At 41.4% G+C, this 21,718-nt stretch overlaps 1 protein-coding gene across 1 annotated transcript; it reads right to left on the bottom strand.

Annotated features, from left to right (window-relative positions):
- Positions 1-356: 356 nt before the first annotated feature.
- Positions 357-15,566, bottom strand: slc16a1a (solute carrier family 16 member 1a). The gene is made up of 5 exons (XM_033626167.2): positions 15,121-15,566; positions 7,845-8,111; positions 3,782-3,925; positions 2,799-3,572; positions 357-1,400 (listed from the first exon to the last, which is right to left on the bottom strand). The coding sequence occupies exons 2-5, from the start codon at positions 8,059-8,061 to the stop codon at positions 1,174-1,176; spliced, it is 1,362 nt and encodes a 453-aa protein (XP_033482058.1). The 5' UTR covers positions 8,062-8,111; positions 15,121-15,566; the 3' UTR covers positions 357-1,173.
- Between the last annotated feature and the right edge of the window lie 6,152 nt (positions 15,567-21,718).

The following is a 21,718-nucleotide window of genomic DNA, read 5'->3' as shown; positions in this document are numbered from 1 at the left end:
CCTGTCCATTGTTGCCTTATGTATGCTCTGATAAAGGTCAAATAGACTGAAAGCTCAACAATAAAGTGAAACACTGCATAGATGTAAGCGTGTGGAAACCTCTTTCTACCTACTGTGGTTGTTAGAAAACACCAAGAGCACAGTTAGATTAAATGGCTTTATGCTGTGGAGCCATTTGTCTTATAATACAAGTGTCACAGATGACTATACAAATGCACTTCCTCCATCTGGTCTGCTTAACAAAGGTTAATGACATGATACTGGTGTTGTGACGAAGACAAATAGCGTTAGTTCATCTCTAAAAAACATTTTTCTGATCTCAGATTAATGAGAAACACAAAATACACTTTGTATTCTTGTCAAATGACAGTTTATTTGTTTTTATGGTGTGTTCCATATACAGTAACTTGCAGTCCGTGGCACATTTTCCTACCATGAATAGATATACAATGAGCTTAAAAGCCCTCAGAATCATAGATACTTTTCACCAAAAAATGGACCATACACATGTAAATGAGAAATAGATAATTAATATGAATATATTTGTGGAATTAACAAAGTGATATTGGCACCAAGGATGTCCTCAAACCTTCCTAAACTGCACAGAGCCGACAGGTCCTTGTGAACAGCAGAAAGTCTTTATAAATGGGTCTGAGAGACGGTGATACAAGCATAGTGAGATGAACACTATAATTAAGCACTTTTACAGAAACTCTTTGCAATCGCTTTTAAAAAATAAGAGAGCGGCACTTTGAATGCTCCCTATTGAAAAATAGCTTTAATTATCTGATGGTACATTTTATAAGGTTAAAATACTAGAAATGGTGTGCTGCAAAAAATGTAGTGATACCATCTGAGATTTAAAAAATACCGTAATATCCTAACAGTATAAGTGATATGTAAAATTGTCAACAAAGCACATATAACAGTCCCCATGAGAATACTGGAGGTATTTGAGGCTTTTTGTGGTGGTCTTCCAAAAATGATTCATTATGAAACAGAAGAGGACTAAATAATGTTTATCCACTGTCCTGTTTCACTCAGCCATCTGTTTATATATATACATACATATATATATATATATATATATATATATATATATAGATAGATAGATAGATAGATATGCCTCGCAGACCAAATTAACAATAATGTAATTTAAGATGGTACATAATATTAGACGGTGTCGTCTGTGGTCTTAGCCTCTTTGGTAGCACTCTCCCTGGTGTACTTTGCGTCTCTACCTCCCATCCTGGCCCTCCTCTCCTCCTCTTTTTTCTCTTTGTCCAGCAGTCGATAGTTGCATCCCATTCCCACAAACAGGAGGACACTGGAGATAATGAGGAGGACCCCGCAGCTCTGGTATGTGTACTTGTAATCGTGATAGATGTCTTTGAACTTCCCTGTGAAGAGAGAAAGACAATGTAGAGTTTTTAGTCATTGCCAACATTTAAGAAGTACAGTATGTCACTGCTGGAAAGATGGTCTTTTCATAAAACCGGGCTGTCTATGCAGGAGACAGATGCAAATACTTTAAAAGTTGCTTTATGATCAGAGGAAAGAGGAAAAGGGCTGAAAACTTACAACTACCAGAATGCACTGCACCACAATCAACCAATAAATGACGCAATGTGAGCTTGTCTGTTTTGACACAGAAAACAATATGGCCGCTGGCTGGTAACAAACGATCTTGAATTACAGTTAAATTGTAAGCTAAAATAGGTCTCTGAAAACATCCAAGGCGAGAAATCGGCAACGCATTTAAAGATATGGTTCGTATTTGATCAGCACTGCTTAGTTCTGCCATTTCTATTTTAAGCCTGAAATTGACATTGGTTATTCAGAAGTTGCTATATTTATTACTTATTAACAATGTATTTACTGAAAAATCTCAAAATCAAGCTTCAGATCATTTTTGATCACAAGAGTAAGGCTGCTTTCAGACCTAGAGTTCGCTCGCGAGGTGCACATTAATAATCCTCCAGGTCTGTAACATGCTCATGTTTAACTCAAACAATGTGTAATGCGACTGTAGTTGGTTTGGATTGAGGTCGCAACACGTTCTCACCACAAATGAACCACACCAGAGTTCATTTGTAACTGCGCTGAGACCACCTCTTCAAGAAGGTCTCAGTCTGGATGTTCTGGTGCGCACCCAAGTGTGATTGCTGTGTTCACACCTGCCCAAACGAACCGCACTTTAAAGGCAAACAAACTGGAGTTTGATTGGACCGAACCAAACAGGGCAGGTGTGAAAGCACCCTATAACACTAAACACAGCTACCTAGATGAGTTTTTTCTTCATCATGAGTACGGATATTGACACATTTTACTGGTATGGTACTCATAGTTGTAAAAAGTACATTATCTGTACCAGATACTCGTTTCATCCGAGTGTTCAACTCAACTCTATAAAACGTGAGAAATGGGCATTATGAAAACAGAATCTTGGTTTATATTTGATCAGCACTGCCTAGATTTACCGTTTGATCTGAGTATGGTCTGAGTTTGAGAAAGAGAAAGGGGTGGGTCTCTCTCAATCCACTTGTCTTCGTGTCAGTTGTGGCGGCCATACGAAAAGGCAGAAGTACAATCTGTAGTTTGAGCAAAAGCTCTACAGTCAGCGAAAAACCATCAGCTGAGATGAGCAGGTAAGATGGAGGACAGTTTACCACAGTTGATTTATACATACTGCCCACATTACTTTGAAACAAACCTGGTTGAAAATCAGCAGTTTCCCTTAAAGCTTTGGTAACTACACAGAAATAAATTAAAATTGGTACAGTGAGTAATGTACTCACCGAGCAAAGGGGGTCCTAACAACACAGGACCACACTCCACGATAGTGACCAGCCCAACAGCACTGGAGAACCGCTGGGCTCCCACCAGGTCCATCAAGGTCTCAAACAGCACTGAGCTCAGCCAGCCAAAAGCAAACCCAAAGAAGATGGAGTAAATCACAAAGCCTTTGTAGTCGACCGAGATTGGTGCTAGAATGTGGCAAATCCCGTTGTACAACACAGAGGCAGCAAAGAAGTACTGTATTCTGGGCCGCACCCACTTGGTGTTCGCCACAATGCCCATCGAGGGCCGAGCAAACATGTCCACAAAGGCCAGCACAGACAGTAAGAAAGCTGCCTTCTCTTTAGGGATGTCTTTGCTCTTTGCGTAATTACTGAGGAACACCAGTGGTGTAAAGAGGCCTAAGAACATGATGATATTGCCAATAATATAAAGCAAAAAGCCACGGTGCTTGAACAGAGAGAGGTCGATGAAGCTGTTAATTCTCTGTGCTACAGTCATCCTCTCTGTGGTCTTCTCTGCAGGTTTGGGTTTCGGTCCTATGGGTCGCATGAGGGAGCCGGCAACACAGCAGTTGAAGAGCAGGCCACCCAGGATCAAGAAACTTCCTCTCCAGCCAAACTTGTCAAAGAGCCACGTGTTTATAGGAGCCAAGGTGGAGAGAAAGACAGGGCTGCCAGCCATGGCAATTCCGTTAGCAATAGGCCGCTTATTGTAGAAGTACTTGCCAATCATAGTGAGGGCAGGGTTGAGGTTGAAGGCCAATCCCAAACCTAAGAGAAACATTTTATAAAACAAAAAAATATAAATTAATATCGGAGTTGAAGAAGAAGGATTTGAGCATTAAACCATGTTTGGAGATTCAAAGTGTTTCTTGGTACTTTTATCATTGAAGAACACTAGATGGCAACAGCGCACAGTAAAAAAATAAATAAGTGACTCATGACCAAACTTAAAAATATAGAAAGTTAAAATTAGGTACCTCCCACCACACCAATACAGAAGTACAGCGCTTGAACTGAATTGCAGAAGGAAGCACCAATGAGGCCCAGTCCAGACAGGCATCCTCCTGCAATCATAACAGGACGACTCCCATATTTATTCACCAGGATGCTGCTGATGGGACCTGAGGAGCAAAGAACAATGCATGAACACACACATATTAAAAGCTGAGAGATGGTGATTTCCTTGCAATCACTGATGCACAGGTGTGTATTTAACCACCAGAGGGCTCCAGTGCCACAGCTGTGGCTCAGCAAATTCAGACAACTTCTGCAATCATTTCTGTCAGTGCTGCACTGCAGTAGATGTGTTCTCATGCCATTAATAATGCGATGTGTCAGAAACACCATGAAAACTGTGATGAAATGAGCATCTCTTTGCTTTAGGGATTCTCAAAAGTCGACAGAGGAGTAATTTGTTGGTGGATTCTTCTTAAATGGGCTCTGAATATGTTTAAAATCATGACTGGAAGTACAGTCGAGACCAGCAGGAGGGTGTATAAGTGTGTGTGTGTTTGTAGGGGTGGGGGTTATGGGACTGGTGTGTGTATGGGGTTAAAATAAGAACCAATACCTTTGTAAGTACAGTTTTTGCAATTTTGGCACCTGGTTCACGAGCACCAAAGAAAGAGCGACAGAATGAGGTAACAGTAAATCACCTTATTCATATGCGCACACCTTGAACTCAACTCCAATTCAAGAAAAATCAGTATGACTTGTAAACAAATGACTAAAATGCACGCAGGGCTCAGGTTGCAAAACACCATCTCCATGTACGGCGTATAACAACCGGCCTAAATGAGTATGAGGACCCACATGGAAGACACTTCTGCCTTCCTGCCAAATCCCTGCACTACCCAATGAAGCTAAATAGAAACTGACAGTTTTTGTTTAGAGGTTGTCCAGACTCATTTGCCAGCACGGTGCAAGACAAAGGGTTTTTAAATTGTAATGCAGGCAGTCTCCGCACTAACAATGAGTTCTTTCCTTCCGCCTTGCAGGGAGAGTTGCTTAGGATAAAAAGGTTGGAGACAAACCAATGTAGAATATTATGAATGTAATGAATCAAAAATTGAAGGAGTACAGAGGTACGCAACAGTAGGTTGTTAATGAACTTCTCCTGCTGATGTGCTCAGAATTTTAACATACAGCCACTGACTCGGCTGTCATCTCCTCACAGCGCTGACAAACATTTCCTCACTTACTTTCAATTAGCATGCATAGCTTGCTTTCATCTGTGTATATTTAGACCTAAACATTTGCATTAATTAAAAGTGTTACACCTGAATATGCATATTGAGTCCACTGTGACTCATAACTGGGAGGACGGGTTAGGACAGGAACAACAACTTGTGAAAGTTGTCTAATAGAAAGCAGAACTGCGGTGGCCAGCAGAAGAAAAATTGGATGCAATGTAGTCCCAGTGGGCAACTGAGCACCGTCAATTTACGTCTACAAAACTGGTTGTTTTGCCACTGACAGGCTCAAATTGTTATTCTAGATGTCTAATAACTTAAGGAAAGGATCCCTAAAGCAATATTACTCTCTGAAAGCAGTAGATCATTTTTGTTTAAACAGAAACAGCCCTGGAGTTGTTATCGTCAGACCCACCAGACTCCATTGAAATAAACACTTCATTCAAAGTCAAGGGAAGCAACAAATGAATTCCCAAAAGCTGTCTTGGTTCATCTTTCAGGGTATGCACAGGTAAATTTAATACCACTTTAAATGAAATTTAAGACTAAACTTACGATAGAAATACACACCAAAAGCGAAAATATACTCTTTCCAAGTAAACACATTGATGTCAGTTCAAAATGAATAGTAAAAATGACCCGGACGATACTTTATGTGCTCACAGCTCTGCATGTGCGATTCCACTGCCCTGATCCCCATTTTACTACATGGGAAGAAAAAATGAACATTGGGCACTCATGTGGAACAGGAAGAGATGCATTTGAATTAAGTTAACTAAGACTGGTTTCGACGCTAAGGTCTTCATCAGGGTGCAAAAGGGTGGACAGGAGTCAAGCAATGTTTTTATAAGCTTGGTAGGGGGTATCACTCAACCTTGATTAATAAATGAGCACAGGTGGGTGATAGCAATGGATTACAATAAGAAGAGAGATGTTTTCCTCCCGTGTGATGCCCCTTTTCTTCAAGGGCCCGTCTTTTTTCTTGAGCATCATAAGATAAAGACGGTCCTCGAACATACGACTATCTCATTCTTCAAAGTGTGTTTGTCTAGACCCCATTTTACCACCTTTGAAACACCTTTGACATACAGTGCAGTTTGCTTGGTACTGGCTTCATTCACCACGAGTAATTGTTGTTATTCTTTTAAGATTTTTGTCCTTTCACTTGCATTTCCCCATTTTTCATAGCTTGCAAGGTCCTAGTTTAACAATGCAGACTCATTACGTGATCTAAGTGCCTTAAGGGGGCAAAAAATAGGGGCACTGGGCACATACAGGTGTTGTGTCGAAGTCTGGTACCTCGTCAAATAGTGTTTCCCTTCTGTTAAGATTATGTTTCCTATAGCACCAACACCAAAAATGTAAGACTCCAATCTAATACTTTTTAAGGCCTTTTATTGGTAAATGTGTATTTCAGACATTTTGAGGCTTTTTAAGGATTCGCAGCCACCCTGATCTTTGCACTGTTGCAGCAATCTCCAACTCTGGTTCTGTTGAAATAAACCCTTTAGTATCTAGTTAACTGTGAAACTATGCTGGCTCCTTACACAATACATTACTCTTTATTTAAATGGAGTCTGACGATGGTGATTTCAGGGCTGTTTCTGGTTGCACAAAAAGGATCTAACTCTTTAACATAAAGTCTGTAGCTCTAGGGATCCTTTCCATAAGTTGTTGCACACTTGCAATGATAATTTGAGCCTGTCAGTGGCAAAAACAAGTGCTCCTAGTGGTAATTTATGGTGCTCAACTGCCCACGGGGATTACATTGCAGCCTGTTTCACTGCTGCTGGTTGTAGCCCTCTCTCTCTACTGGACCAGTTTCAAAAACTGTTGTTTCCGTTGTTCCCTTAAACTCAAAAGCATCAGAAAACTGAGTCAAGGTTAAAAATCCCAAAGTTACACTTGAAAGTGAAGCTCTGCTCGCCTTTAACATGTCATACTGTTGAAGTTAATGGCAGACATTTGGCAACTTATATCTATAAATATGATATACAGTTAAGATAAGTTTAGATGTAATGTTCAACACTATGCAATGGATGCAATGCTGGCCAAGCAGTAACTGTATTTTATTGCTTGCAGATCTTGTAAATACATTTTCCACTATGGTCTCGAACAGAACATTTGATATATAGAGGTAGTTTCATATAGTTTAATATTTTCCACATCACATCAGTTTGGCACACTGAAGCAACTTTCCTAAAACCTCCCTGAGATTAGAAAAAGATGCCTAAGTCATCATATTTCCAGGTTATCACACGTTAGAGTAAAGAGAACTGCAGTGTTTTGATTTCAGAGCAGACGGTCTTGAGGGACGACGAGAACTCCTTTGAACTCTGTTCTCTCCTTGTTGAATATCACGCACATGAATACAACTTCATCATCACCTGGCCTGACCTGTGACATCACGCAGCGCCTCACTCATCTCAACAGTGCAGAAACACAACCAAACCCCCGGTGGTCTCCCGCTCTCGAAGCGTAGGGAGAAAACAATAAGCCCGTACACAAGGCTTGAACCGATTCATGTTCTCCAGAGACGGATAATGTTTGCACTTTCCTAACAACACTTCAGTCGAGGAGTTACAGTATTGTTTTATCTCAGTATGAAATGTTTGATTTAAGCCACACTATAACGCTGAGAATTTGTGGCCTCTTTGACTGAAGCTGGAAGGAAACAATGCAACTCTGTGCTTGAGCAATGGATCGGCTTTTAGCACTCCAGGAATAAATCTTTTACAGTTGTGCTAAGAGCCAAGAATTGATTCCATCGGTAAATCTTCCTGACGTGCTAAATGTCAAGAGTTAACAAACCCATATTAGGCAGGTTGTATTTTGGGTCGTAGCTCACCTCCGCCGTACATAACGGCTAACATGATGGAAGAGATCCAGGACACCTGGCTGCTGGTCACATCGAAGATCGCCTCAATCTCCTTAAAAAAGACAGTGATGGACTTGGGGAAGGCATAGGAGAAGCCAATAGAGATGAAGGCCCCGGCTACCACCATCCATCCCCAGCCACCCTCAGGTGGTGTGTAGCCTACAGGACCACCGACAGCGGGCGCCATTTTCTCTCACAAAACTCTTTGATTTCAACACGTTTTACAGAAATGAGGACCTGTGGAGCAAAAAACAAAACAAATTCAGTTATTTAAACTTCTCAGCTTTGAAATGTTTGACATCAAGAGCTCAGAACATTCTTGTATCAGCTCTGTGAAGGGCAAATGTCAACAAGAATTTCACTTGGGATTCAACAGCTATATTATTAGACCTGGATACTGGACCCTAAGATGGCATCTGCTCAGTCCGATGACAACTGCTTGTATGGTACATACAGTTTCAGTTACTGTTTCTAGGGTTTACTCTCAGGGCATGTGGCCCTCTAAATGCACAGCATTGTTCCCCCCTCAGGCCCCGCCTGTGAGGTCCCACAGTTATGGACTTAATATTATGATGACATCACAGATTTTTAAATCACTTTTCTTGACTTGATGTCAATGGTACAAAAATTCATGATAGGAAGAGTCAGATTTGACCTTGGTTGCAGTTCAGTGAAGCCTATCCCAGCTGACACTGGATGAGAGGCGGGGAACACCCTGGACAGGTCACCAGAACATCACAGGGCTGACACATAAAGACAGACAACCATTCACGCTCAATTTTGAGTCACAAATTAACCTAACCTGCATGTCTTTTGATTGGGGGAGGAAGCCGGAATACCCTGAGAAGACCCACACTGACATGAGGAAACTCCGCACAGTGGGCCACAGGAGATTTTATCGTCATAGTAGCGCTAGTAGCCACTGAGAAAAACTGGTAGCAAGGCTGCGTGGCGTTCCTGGAAGCCTGGATTCAAGATGATCTAATCATGCATAAGGAGCATGGCAAATAGTTATTAAGAATTTCATTAGCTGATATCTAATTGGGCAATAAGAAGAAGAATTAAAAAGACTTAACACAGAATAAATGTAAATCAGTTTTACCATAGAATCAACGTTACAATTGAATTCATAGACATTTTACAAAGGTTTCAGAAAAGAAGGATCTTTCCGTTAAAAACTATTTTCCGACTGTGTATCATTAAGAGTTCACTTTGGGTGTTTCCTGTAGCAAAAGTTTGTTGATATTGTTAATACGGTCTAATTGCCAATGTAACAAGATCACTAATTAGCTAACACCTGCATGCCTACATACTCTACCATCATCCGAGGTGGTAGATGTGACTCACAGCTGTGATCTGTGTTTCAGATGTGATTCATTTTAGCTATTTTCACAGACAACCTTTTGAGACCTGGGCTGTCAAGGTGACTGACTAACTTATATCATCATATAGGTATTAGATAATTCCATATAAATCATTTATCTTTTCTTCTCCAACACATTGCCTTATAACTCTTAAGCTCCTTCTACTGTATAGGGGTATACATGCTGTGCTTCAATGACCATGAATGGAAGAAGATGGTGTGCACCAGTTTAAAAGTTAAATGTTGTTTAAAAAGGTTTTCATGTTAAGATTTGATCCTGAACTGCTGATGTCAAATGATTCAAAGCTGAGGAGAAAAGACTGTGTTCTTCAAAGAGACAATGAAAGAGGAGAGCAAAGTATGACAAAATTGCTTTTACAGAAGTGTTAACTATTTTTTCTTTTAACTGCCCTTCAATTATAGCCAGTTTTTTTAATCTCTTTAAGACCCATTAAGTGCTTCTCACATTGTTTGAACTCTTTAAAAAGTATTTTACCTCCTGTGTAGAAGATATCTGCTGCTTGCTGTCAGACAGCATCAATCTTTGTCTTTTTCCATCTGTCTCATGCCCTCTGACCGGTATGTCTTTTCATCAGTGCCGACTGATCAAATTTACTTCTACTGCTGAATAAATGCACCTCAACATGTGCTAAATACAGTTTGTGCTCTGTATACTGACATATAAGTACAGCGGAGTGCCTCTGCTTTGCTGATACCTCATATGTTTTTTGGAAAGAGGTCAGCATTGTCCAAAAATACCTCCCTAACTCGATAAAAGGGTTTAAGATTAAGGATGCCATTTTTGGCCTTCCTTTGTTTTGATGTTCTCTGCGTGTATCCACTGAGCTCCCACCCGCTGCTCTCCCACAGTCTCACTTTAGAGGTGATGAATAAGAGTCCATCTGCAGAGTCAAACAACTTACTGTATTGTTTACACAGGGGAGACTATCCAGAGAAAACATCGATCAGACCATGAACACTGGTTGAATTCACACTGTTCAGTAGCTCAGGGCGCTGATGATATAGTGTTTTTCATCCGAGGAGGACTTGATTTGGTTGATGAATAGGTTTAGTGCTCTGAAAACTTATTGGATAAGCCAGTTGTGTGCAGCGAGTAGTGAATATTTAATGTGTTAAAGAACTTTTGTTATTGAGCTGGGATTTTAGCTGCGGCTATGCAGCTGTAAATGTGCCTGCTGCATTATTCTACAGATACAGTAGGTAATGGGGGTAAAATAGCAACTTTTGTTTTTTATTTATTCATGCAGACATTAAGGGTCACTTGGAATAAATAGATGGTAACCACTTGAGCCAGACAAGGCATATTGGCATATAGATAACCTACAAACTGCTGTGTTTATATGCTGTATGTTCAGAGCTGGGTATCTGTACTAGAAACCTTTAAGGCAGTGGTTCCCAACTGCTCCAGCCCCAGGGTCCAGATTTCTCCTTCATCATTAGTTCATGGGCCACACAGTTTAATATATGCAGCGTCATACTTGCTTTTGGCCATATTGTCGAGCTAGTTTTCTGTCTCTGTCAAGTAGCTGTCGAAGGAAACAGCACTTCAAAATAAAAGCTCTGGGCCAGAAATTCACTGTACTCACTGTATGTTTTTTACAAACTTGACATGTGTGCGAGTCACTTGTGGTCCATTCAGAATGAGCCTGGAACCACTGCTTTAACATACTGACGACATGACCCACTAACATGTAAACCTCTCCAGTCAAACGATACCCCCTGGTCCTTCGGTAGCCAGATCTAGAAAAAAATGACTGTTTGTATTGTTTTGCTCGCAGCCAATCACTGCATGCATTCTTCAATTTAATGTGACATGGGATTGGCCCACTACCCCAGCAACTGCAACCCATACAGTCAAATCAAGGAAAGCTTATCTGATGGGATTGGCATTTCAGCATTTTACATTTTAATACAGTTATTTAATTAATATTCTAATAATTTGAACACTTTCAAAATGTATTTATGTAAAAATCATTTGGATGGAGAAGGGTGGTGGCGTTCTACACAACTGAATGCTTCCCATTCACATAATAGTATATCGACTAAGGTAGGAGGATAAAAAAGACATAAAATGAAGAGCTTTATTTGGTATCAGTATCACCTTTAGGGTACAGGTATTGTCATTTTTTAACAGCAGTGGTTCCCACCTATTGGGTTGCAGTCCAAAAGTGGGTCGAGGGTCCATTCTGAGTGGACTGCTGTGTCAAGTTCAGGAAAAACACACTTTATTTTGAAGTACAGTGAATATCCAGCACAGAGCTTTTACTCTGAAGTGGTGTTTCCTGCTGTAGAGTGAGTGAAGAACAGACAGCTACTTGACAGAGACAGCAAACTAGCTCGACGCCATGGCCAAACGCAAGTATTACACTGAACATATCAAACTGTGTGGACCTTGATCTGATTACTAAGGACAAATCTGGACCCCGTGGCTGGACCAGTTGGGAACCACTGATTTAAACAACACCCAGCTCCATGTTTCACACTGGATGATCAAGGATTTGTTGGTATGTTTTGCTAAGACTACAGTAACTTCAATTGATAACAGAAGCATGTTAATTGTGTCAGGCTTTTACTTTTACTTTAACACCATAATCAAGATGAGGTGGAACTCTTGGGAACATTATGTACCATGTGTGCTGTACTCGAAAAGATAAGGTTAAGATGGCGAAGATAATACAATGACAATAAAAGGCATTCAGATTTCTTTTTAGCTTGTCCTGAAATAACAGCACAAGATACTACAGTTCCAATTAACACATAGGTTAGGCTATTATATTTGTTTAATCTGTACATACCCTTATGATGTTAAACTTTTTCATTTCAAATGATTAGGTTTGTTAGATATCACCGGCGTCTATTCTGGTTACACAATTAACCTAAGTGATGTTACTTAGCAATCAGCATGTGCACTACCTCGTTCCAGTTTTAATGTTAAGCTGAGAAAACATCCCTCTGTCTCATTTATACCTCTTGAATATTATTAAAGGGAAATTTCGGTTTATTTCAACCTGTCTCCTATCGTCCTAAATTTGGTTCAAGTGACTAGTAACATAGAAATAACAGTTAGCATGTTAGCCATTAGCCTAGATACAGCCGTAGCATCAGACCTGTTAAAACGTAAGTGAACGGGCATCCCTTCAAGTGCAAAGTTAGTCCACTAAACAAGCTTTTTTTTCCACAAGGACCACCTCATATTGTTGGGATAAATGTCAGAGAACATATAGAAAACGACATGTAAACGCGTTGTCTTACCTTACCGGTGTGCTGCCATGTTTGTTTATCCCTCTAGCTCTGCTTTCCAAAACGCGGCCGAAATATATCTCGCCAGCTCTAGATAAAGCCCAGCTGGATACTAACGTTACTCCAGGTGGAGGTGTCTCGTCCTCGGACACATCCAGACCTTGAAAATAAGGCTGCAACCGGTCCCATTCCTTGCAACAGAGGCATTCCTCTTCTGTGGGCACTGGGGTGCAGCATTCACAGGTACACCACCAATCTCCAGAGCTAAAGCCTTGTGGCAGCCATTCCTCCTCTCTCGTCCTCTAATGTTACCTGTTGCGCCTCTCTCTCTCTCCTCCTCCTCTGTTCAGGCGACCGTCCGGTTCTGCCTTCCAGCTGTTGCCCTTGTTCAGGCATGCTATGAGATCGCTGCTTGTTCTCGCGATATTTCGGCCACGCTTTGGAAAGCAGAGCTACATTGTAAACAAACATGGCAGCACACCACTATATGTTCTCTGACATTTATCCTAACGATATGAGGCGGTCTTTGTGGAAAAAAAAGCTTGTTTAGTGGACTAACTTTGTACTTGAAGGGATGCCCGTTCACTTACGTTTTAACAGGTCTGAAGCTACGGCTGTATCTAGGCTAATGGCTAACATGCTAACTATTATTTTTATGTCACTAGTCACTTGAACCAAATTTAGGACAATAGGAGACAGGCTGAAATAAACCGAAATTTCCCTTTAATTCTACTACTGCATCCTTGACTTTATTAAAGAATGAATATGATTGTTGTCATGAGGTGCTTTATTGCAACAGTTATGAAACTGTTGTCAGCTCTGATACATAGAAAAGGTGGCTGTTCCTTCACACCTGTCACATTTCTTACTATAATAACTGAGGTTCTGCACAAACATAAGGCCAGTTGAAAGATTTTCACTGTCTGAATACAGTCACCACACATCCACCAGGCGGCCTCCCAGATAGGACAGTATGCTGGGGAAATGTTCTTAAGTGGCAGCAGAGACAACGTTGTGTTCTTTAAAGAATGAAAAATTCAGTGGTTGACTTTAGATGATGAATGGAGTGACGAGTTAAGAAGGACAGGGCTCCAGATAAAAAGGCAAAACCGCTGAAATAATGAATAAAACAGATAATTTCATACTAAGGATTGATTGCTCTGCTTTAAAATGGAGAGAAAGGCGTCAAACAATTCAGTGAAAACTGCAGAGTTGATTTATTTTAGACGAGTGCAGGAGAATGAAATAAGTAGACAAATGGGCGAAGGCAGCGACGCTAACCCCCGTCACACTGTAAAAGCTCCAAATAAAGCAGTCAAAGTGCCACTTGACAACACAGATATACCCGCACAAAGAAGGGCAGGCTCAGCAGAGGAGTACAGACACAAGAGGATTTGGTGTCACTGCTTATAAGATAAAGGAATTAATTTGATTAACATGAGTCACCTAGTCATAGCATGGTTGAGACTCTGGACTTGGTATGTGAGGCGATAAAACCCTGTTGTTGGACTTGACCATCATTAAGGCAAAACACACCTGGTCCCATGTTAAAATGCCCAACTTTACAGCAGAAATAAACGTGTTAACAGCCTGGTACAAAAAATGTTTTTAGTCTCTGTAGCTAATTCAACATTCATGATAACTTTACTCGCCTGTTAACATTTTATCAATGTCCAAAGTTACACATATTTAGGGGGCAGGCCACTTGAGTGACAGGTTGTCTGTGAGATGAGATGTCTAACCTCTGTGTATAAATTTGGTCATTTCTGGCTCCAAAAAGCCAAGACGGTGAGCAGCTAGAAGAAAAGTTCCTTGAGGGCTTTCTACCAGAAAGGGATCTCTTGGTTAAAGTTAGAAAAAGTCGCGGTTTGGCTTAAAAAGGATTCGATTTCTGTCAGAAAAGGTTTCTTGGAGAACGCCGACAAGAATGTCTCCCATGTGCAGATGGTGACAGCCAAAAGGCCGAACTTAAGGCTTCAAAATGGCAGTCCAGAAACCAATGGGTGACGTCACGGTAGCTATGTTCATTATTCATACAGTAATAATATTGACCTGTATTATACAAAATAAAAGACTGAAACAATGCAGTTTCTGCAAATGTGAGTTAATGATTTGAGGACAAAACAGCAGGAGGTCCCTCAGCTAATATGATTAATATTAATAAGTGTGAGTCAAAGAAAATTAATTTATTACATTCTACATCTAATTGTTGTTTCTTTTCTTGACAGTAAGGTTGGAAATTATCACAACAAAAGTCGCTTGAATAATCTTGAAAGAACAGGAACTGCTACATCTTTGCCTAATTTCTTGTGCTGCAGGAAACCCAGTTTTCATTCATCTTCCCTGCAGCCATGCTTTGGGCCTTTTATGACCCCCAGGTTTCTAATACCACTTATTAGATCTGGCAAATTTGTCTGATTAATTATAGATGAGAATAGCTTGTTAAATATTTGCTCAGAGAAATCACACACTCACATAATAAGTATTGTTATAGCCCTGACAAAGTAATACATCTTTCATGAATATCCAGCTGAAAATAGCCTATTTTTGCAAGTAATCATTTTTAAATTGATGTCTGTTAAATGTTAAATGTGCATAGTGTCTGTGTATCAAGTGTCTTACCTTGGCAGCAGCTCTCGAACAGGCCCAGATGAGCTGTGCAGATAAACAGCAGTCTCAGAGGCACGTTAACACGCTGCAGACATCTTTGAATGGGACTGAATATCACTGAATATGTATGAAATGAAAAAGAAAAAAAAGAAGTCACTGCATATGTTTCACAGATACTCCAGACGTTATCTGTAGGTCTATATCCACTGTGACAGTCCAAAAGTTGCCAGTGGCACCTCAGCCTCAGACCTCATGTAAAGTGAGTTAAGTGAAGCTGAAAAGTTGAGTTCATTCAGTGTCCACATCAAACAGCTGGATGGGATCTGGACACTATGGGGCTAAAAGTGGAGGTCAGTCAAGTTCTTATTGGCTGTGGGAGGCTTAGTGCTGGGCCCCTACAATACTCTCTCCTCCCCTCTGTCATGTGCTGAGCTCACGCACACACACATGCACACACACACACGGCTGAAGTAATTCACTGCACGGCCCTATAGTACGTGTGACCCCAGAGGATATCAAGTACCGTCTGCACTCTAAGAGATAAGATGCTTTCGGAGACGCTGATTTCCTGCATTAGCTGATTTATCAGTGCCTTTCAATTGACTATTGCTGCTATAAGAAATCCGGTTTACCTAAACAACAGACATTGTTTACCCTCATCCTCCTGAAAGAAAGATTTCTGAACACTTGAGGGGTCAGACATGGTTGAGCCTTTATCCCGAAATTCCCTGAGGTGCTATTAATGAGTCTGTATTGGAGCTTGGGAAAGGAAAGGCCTGAGTACAGGAGGTTATTGAAACAGTGTGTACTCGCAAAGTGCCTTCAAATTCTTGACACCGTTGAAACATTATTTCTCTTTGTTACGTTGTTTTGTGTTGTTCCCTTCATATTTTACACTCCAATAAGGACTTTTATTGCTTTTCAAACAGAGGATGCAGCAGTGCACCACCTACAATTCAGTGTTTTCTCCTGGGCCGGCATTTATTCACAAGTGCAAGAGTGTGAAGAATAGGAATGGATTTAGGACAAAGACATTCATATTTGCACACACACATACACACACACACACACACACACACACACACACACACACACACACACACACTCAAACACACACACCCACACGCTGATTTGCATGCAGTCGTGGAATCTGCAATTGCCCACAAACTTCAAATACATGCTTAGAAATTCTAAACAAAGAAACTTTTTGTCAAATCTCTGACGTATCTTAAAGCTATGCTAATGACAGCCTCCAGAGTTGTTCCGTAGGCTGGTCCACCACTTTGACCCAGAGTGAAATATCTCAACAGCTACTACATAGATTGTCCTGAAACTTTGTAGAGACATTCATGGTCCCCAGAGGATGAAGCCTGCCGACCCTTAGTGATCCCTGACTTTTCCTGTAGCGCCACCACCAGTGTTAGGCAGTAACGCGTTACAGTAATAATATTACTTTTTCCAGTAACGAGTAGTGTAACTAATAACAAATGAAATTTCAGTAATAATAGTACAATTACCCCAAAACCAAACAACTTGTTACGTTACTTTCGTTATCACATCAGGACTGACTTGAAATACAACATCGCAGCAACGGACTGATTTTAGTAATCGTCATGCTGCGGACAAACGTCACAAAGCAGCAAGCTAGTTGGAAATGCTTCCCTTAGCAACTGGAAATATTCCCATTACTTAAGTTTTGTCGGGAGGTAAGATGACAAGAACACTGTTGCTGTAGGTAGTCGGACTTAAACTCTTTATATCGCAAAAAACACGGTCTGAAACACCTCGGCGAGTACAAAAGACAGCACAACAACGTGAAGCTCCAGGAAATACACCTTACCAAAGGTGAGCCCTACTCGACTGCAGAGGTCGCTGCACTGGCTAAACAACCAAAACTGGATTTTAATCGTGGACAGCTGCAGCTACAAAGAAGTGATGAAGCTTGTGGTTGGATATGTGGCGGATGAAATGTTGCTCCACGAGTGACTCTCCAACACCGCCACCACCAGGCTGAAATGTGTGGCTCAGAATGAAATATCTTGACAGTTACTGGATTGATTGCCATTACATTCGCTACATATATTCAAGGTCCCTCATGGATAAACTCAGGTGTCTTTGATTATTCTCTGACTATTCTTGGCAGCACCACCAGCACCACCCTGAGTTCCTCTGGTGCAGTGGTGTCAAACTTATTTTAGTCCATGGGACACGTACAGCTCAATTTGACCTTGAGATGGCCGAGCCAGTAAAGCGATTGCATAACAATCTATAAATCAGTGGTTCCCTGCTCGTGCAGTCACAGGGTCCAGATTTCTCCTTAGTCATTAGTTCAAGGTCCACACAGTTTATTATATTCAGTGTCATAACAGAGTTTGGCCATGTTGGCAAGCTAGTTTGTTGTCTCTGTTAAGTAGCTGTCTGTTATTGACTTACTATCCAGCAGGAAATGGGACTTCAAAATAAAAGCTTTGTGCAAAACAGTCACTGTACTTTAAAATAAAGTGTGTTTTTTACAAACTTGACATGTTTACGAGTCACTTGCGGTCCATTCAATTTGGACCAGTGACCCACTTTTGGATCACGACCAACCAGTTGGAAACCACTGCTATAAATAGCAACACCTCCACATTTTTTCCTTTCTATTAGTGTAAAGAAGTATAATCTGAAATAATTCAAATATTTACATAACAGATGAAGAACAGCCTGAGGTGTCTTAAAGTCAGGTGTCAGTTTTTCCACATTCACTCAGTCTAATTCTTTCTGTCATTACATGTGCATATTACCATACATTTCCACTCCTGTGTAGTAATGCTGGCATCACCAAACCAAACTAAAGTGGAAGCTATCGAGGAAGCTAAGTTAAGTTATCCCCTGCTTCAAAAGCCATTTACGATTAGAAAATGTCAGTGTCTTTGCAATACTGTTCCACCAATGTTGCTTCAAGATAGAAGTCCGACACAGATTCCTTCTGTTGTGAAGCTGCTGACTGACAATAGTTTTGCACAATGTTTAATATCTTTGAACGTGACCACAACAAGTATTCATTGTGTTTTTTCAGAGGGCCGTTTTCTGGTCAGGTTGGAAAAGCCTCTGGATAGCATTTTACATGAAGTAGACTACTCACTGTTTAACTTGCTCCTGAAACCTGGCACCACTCAGGGTGCTTTCACACCTGCCCTGTTTGGTTGGGTTCAATCAAACTCAAGTTCGTTTGCCCCCTAAGCACGGTTTGTTTGGGCAGGTGTGAACACAGCCACCACACTTGGGTGGGCAACAAAACACCACCTGTTCAAGAAGGTCTCAGTCCGCTTACAAACAAACTCTGGTGTCGTTCATTTGTGGTGAGAATGTGTTCCGACCTCGATCCGAACCAACTGCAGTCACATGACACATTGTTTGGGTTAAACATGAGCATGTTACAGTCCTGGAGGATTATTAATGTGCACCTCTTCCTGTACTGCCTTAATATGCTCATTCAGCACATCCAATGCATCAAAACATTGTTTTCTAGTTGGAGCCGCGCCTCGTTTTCAAACTGTGACCAAATTCAAACTGTATGGTTTAACTAAAAATGATGAGCAGCGCTAAAATCAACCTGCGTAGTTGTCCCTCCATTGTGACATTAGAAAGTGTCACATTTATCTTGCAAGTGTACTCTTCTTCAACGTTTGGTTTACTTCCTGGATTTTTCCCCACATGGAAATTCTGACCAATCAAGAGCAGCTTTCTCGCACAAGTCATTTGATCTGGTCCGCTTGTACATGCTGCTGGAGAGCACAACTTTCTTACAAATTTAGTCCCTGATTCGGACCGAAGCAAGACAACTCAAGGTCTGAAAGCACTTTTAGCCTTCACATGTGCATCAATATTAGGTGTGCAGAGTCATCCAGTGAGCTGGATTGGACCCTTTGGTGGGCAGGTTCTTGCCCACGGGCCGTGTACTTGACACCCCTACTCCAGTACCACCGAGAAGTTGACCTTCATGTTTTTTAGTGATATGTCTCAAGAACTATTAGATGGATTGCTGTTGAATTTGGTTCAGACATTCATTGCCCACCCTCCAAGGATGAATTAAAGTGACTCTGATCCAATAACCTTTCATCTAGCACCATAATCAGGTCAAACTTTTTTGGTTTGTGACCAAATACCTGCAAAACTTCCCATCATCCTCAGCTGTACTTTGTGTTCAGTGCTTAAAAGCAAATATTAGCATGCTAACACAGTAAACTGAGAGGAAGTGGATGATGACAAACTGATGACCTCATGTGCTAAGGATGCACTTTAGTTTAAAATCAATATGTTGTTGCTGAGGGCATGACAGGGAGTGAAGAGAGAAGACAGAAGAGTATACAGTTAAAGAATTATGATTCAGTTTTTCTGATTAATCTTAACATTTCCTCAGAGGTCTGGTTCAGTCTGCAGCTCGGTGGTTAGCAACCACTGCTGTAAATGACCCTACAGTATTGTCAAGAGGGATTAAAATTGATTAGCTTAGCTACGTGAAACACAGCTCCTATACAGTATAATAATCTGCTGTAAAACTGCTCTATGTTCTCAAACGAGGACATTAGCAATCAATATACACCACTAGTGTTCTTTGTTCATTACTAGGAGCTTAAACGCAATGCTTTGCTGTACTGTATACCCCATCTCATTAAGTTAATCACAGGATGTACCTCCTCTTTTTCTCAAGTATTACAAAATAAATCTGATTTGCGATATTATAGGACCATAAAGTGGCTCGTGAAGTTGGTTATTTAACAAAAACAATACCACCAGTGTAACCAGGACCCACATAAACATTGCATCACCTCCAGCTTCAGTTGGACTGAGTGTAATTGCACCCGCAGCATTGACACTCACAGGTCAAAAGTCAGTGGCAATTACCTATCGCCCAGGTATGGAGGTGCGGATGAAACTGGAGTAAATCCTGGCTTACTGAACCGAGAGAGAACGGGGTCTTCATTAAGGGTCAGGGTGAGGGCACAGTGTTGCAAAAGCCAATTAGCTCACACATACAAGTAGGAAAATATTTATTCCAGTTAGTGGCTGCAGCGACAAGAGAGCTTTCACCTGGTACAGTGTATTTAAAGGCCTTACTGCACTTCTAGCTCAAACACACATTCACATAAACCGTGCGTGTGTGTGTGTGTGTGTGTGTGTGTGTTTCTCTCAGGACAGAGAAGCCGTTTCTGGCAGACATTTTCTGCTGTGGAACGACGCCAGGCAGCAGAGTCACTGAGACACTGAGCCTCAAAGTGACTGAAGGTCTGTCCAGCTCTGGCTTCAACAGCAATGCATCAATTGCTCAGGAAAGCAGTTCAGGGGACATTAGTCTCTTGAATGGCTTACTAAAGGATGTAATGCACTTATTAGATCCTTGAGAGTCGAGACAATAAACTCATCACACTGGGATACAATGCACTTTTTGGACTCTAAAAAATGAAGTCTGTTGTACCTCTAGAGACCAGAGCTAGAGCCATATACAGGGCTGTGGCTGACGATCAAACTATTCCTGCTTTATAGGTACTGACTGATCAAAGGCAGTCAGGTACCAAAGGTTAGCAATGACCTTTATATAATATATATATTTCCTGCTTGCCCCAAAATTATACCTCCAGCTGTTTATTCTGTATATATCTTACTATTGCCACTACACCTGCACAATATATGGCATTACACACTGACCAGCCAAGACATCCAAGCTACTATGACGTAAATGACGTTGATCATCTTGTTATAATGCTATGTTCTGGGGAACCTTGTGTCCTAGCACTCATATGGACGTCACTTGCCACGCACCACCCACCCACACACTGTTGCAGACAAAGTTCAACCCCTCATGGTAATCAGCACACTCTGAGGGCAGAGGAACATCCAGCAGGAAATTGCATCATGCCTCACACCAAAAACTGCTCAAGAATGGCCCAAAGAACGTGACAAAGAGCACAAGCAATCAACCTGGCCCCCAAATCCCTAGATCCTAATCCGATCGAGCTTCTGCTGACGTGCTGGTAGCCCAGAGATAGCCCCGATCCACAGTGGGGCCTCCTTGGATGGGACTGGTTCTGACCTGTTGAGGCACGAACACAGGATTCCTGTGGTGTCTGGCACCAGGGTGTTGGCGGCTGATCCTTTGAGTCCTGTGGGTTGTGAGGTGGCGTAACCAGCACGTCCCACACAAGCTCGATCGGATAGGAATCTGGGGAATTTGGAGTCCAAATTGACACCTTGAGCTGTGTGTCATGTTTCGCAGGTCATTCCTGAGCAGTTTCTATGGTGTGACACTGTGCATTGGCTGCTGCCATGAAGGGGTATACTTGTCTCGAGCAGTGTTTGGGGTGGATGATATGTGTCAAGTGCCACCCACATGAAATCCAGCAGACAAGGTTTCTCAGCAAAACAATGTACTGTAACAAGATGTACAATATTACTCACCCCACCCGTCAGTGGTTTTAATATCTTGGCTGATCCATATATTTTACCCACATACTCTATTATAATACCGGCTGTAGCCACTGCAATGTCACCCATTGGTTTGTGGACTACTGTTTGTCGAGTTAGGCATTGTGGCTGTAACCATTTTGTTTTTTTGGAGCCAGATGTGACC

The sequence above is a fragment of the Epinephelus lanceolatus genome, chromosome 1, assembly GCF_041903045.1.
Source record: "Epinephelus lanceolatus isolate andai-2023 chromosome 1, ASM4190304v1, whole genome shotgun sequence".
Lineage (NCBI taxonomy): Eukaryota > Metazoa > Chordata > Actinopteri > Perciformes > Serranidae > Epinephelus > Epinephelus lanceolatus.
Note: the sequence above shows the minus strand (reverse complement) of the source record. Positions and strands in the feature narration are given on the sequence as shown.

Excerpts from the sequence above, each read along its gene's own strand:
- slc16a1a (XM_033626167.2), bottom strand. The coding sequence starts at position 8,061 with ATGGCGCCCGCTGTCGGTGGTCCTGTAGGCTACACACCACCTGAGGGT. Across the intron at positions 3,926-7,844 it reads AGCCGTTATGTACGGCGGAG|GTCCCATCAGCAGCATCCTG; the intron begins GTGAGCTACGAC and ends TTTGCTCCTCAG. Across the intron at positions 1,401-2,798 it reads GTTAGGACCCCCTTTGCTCG|GGAAGTTCAAAGACATCTAT; the intron begins GTGAGTACATTA and ends CTCTCTTCACAG.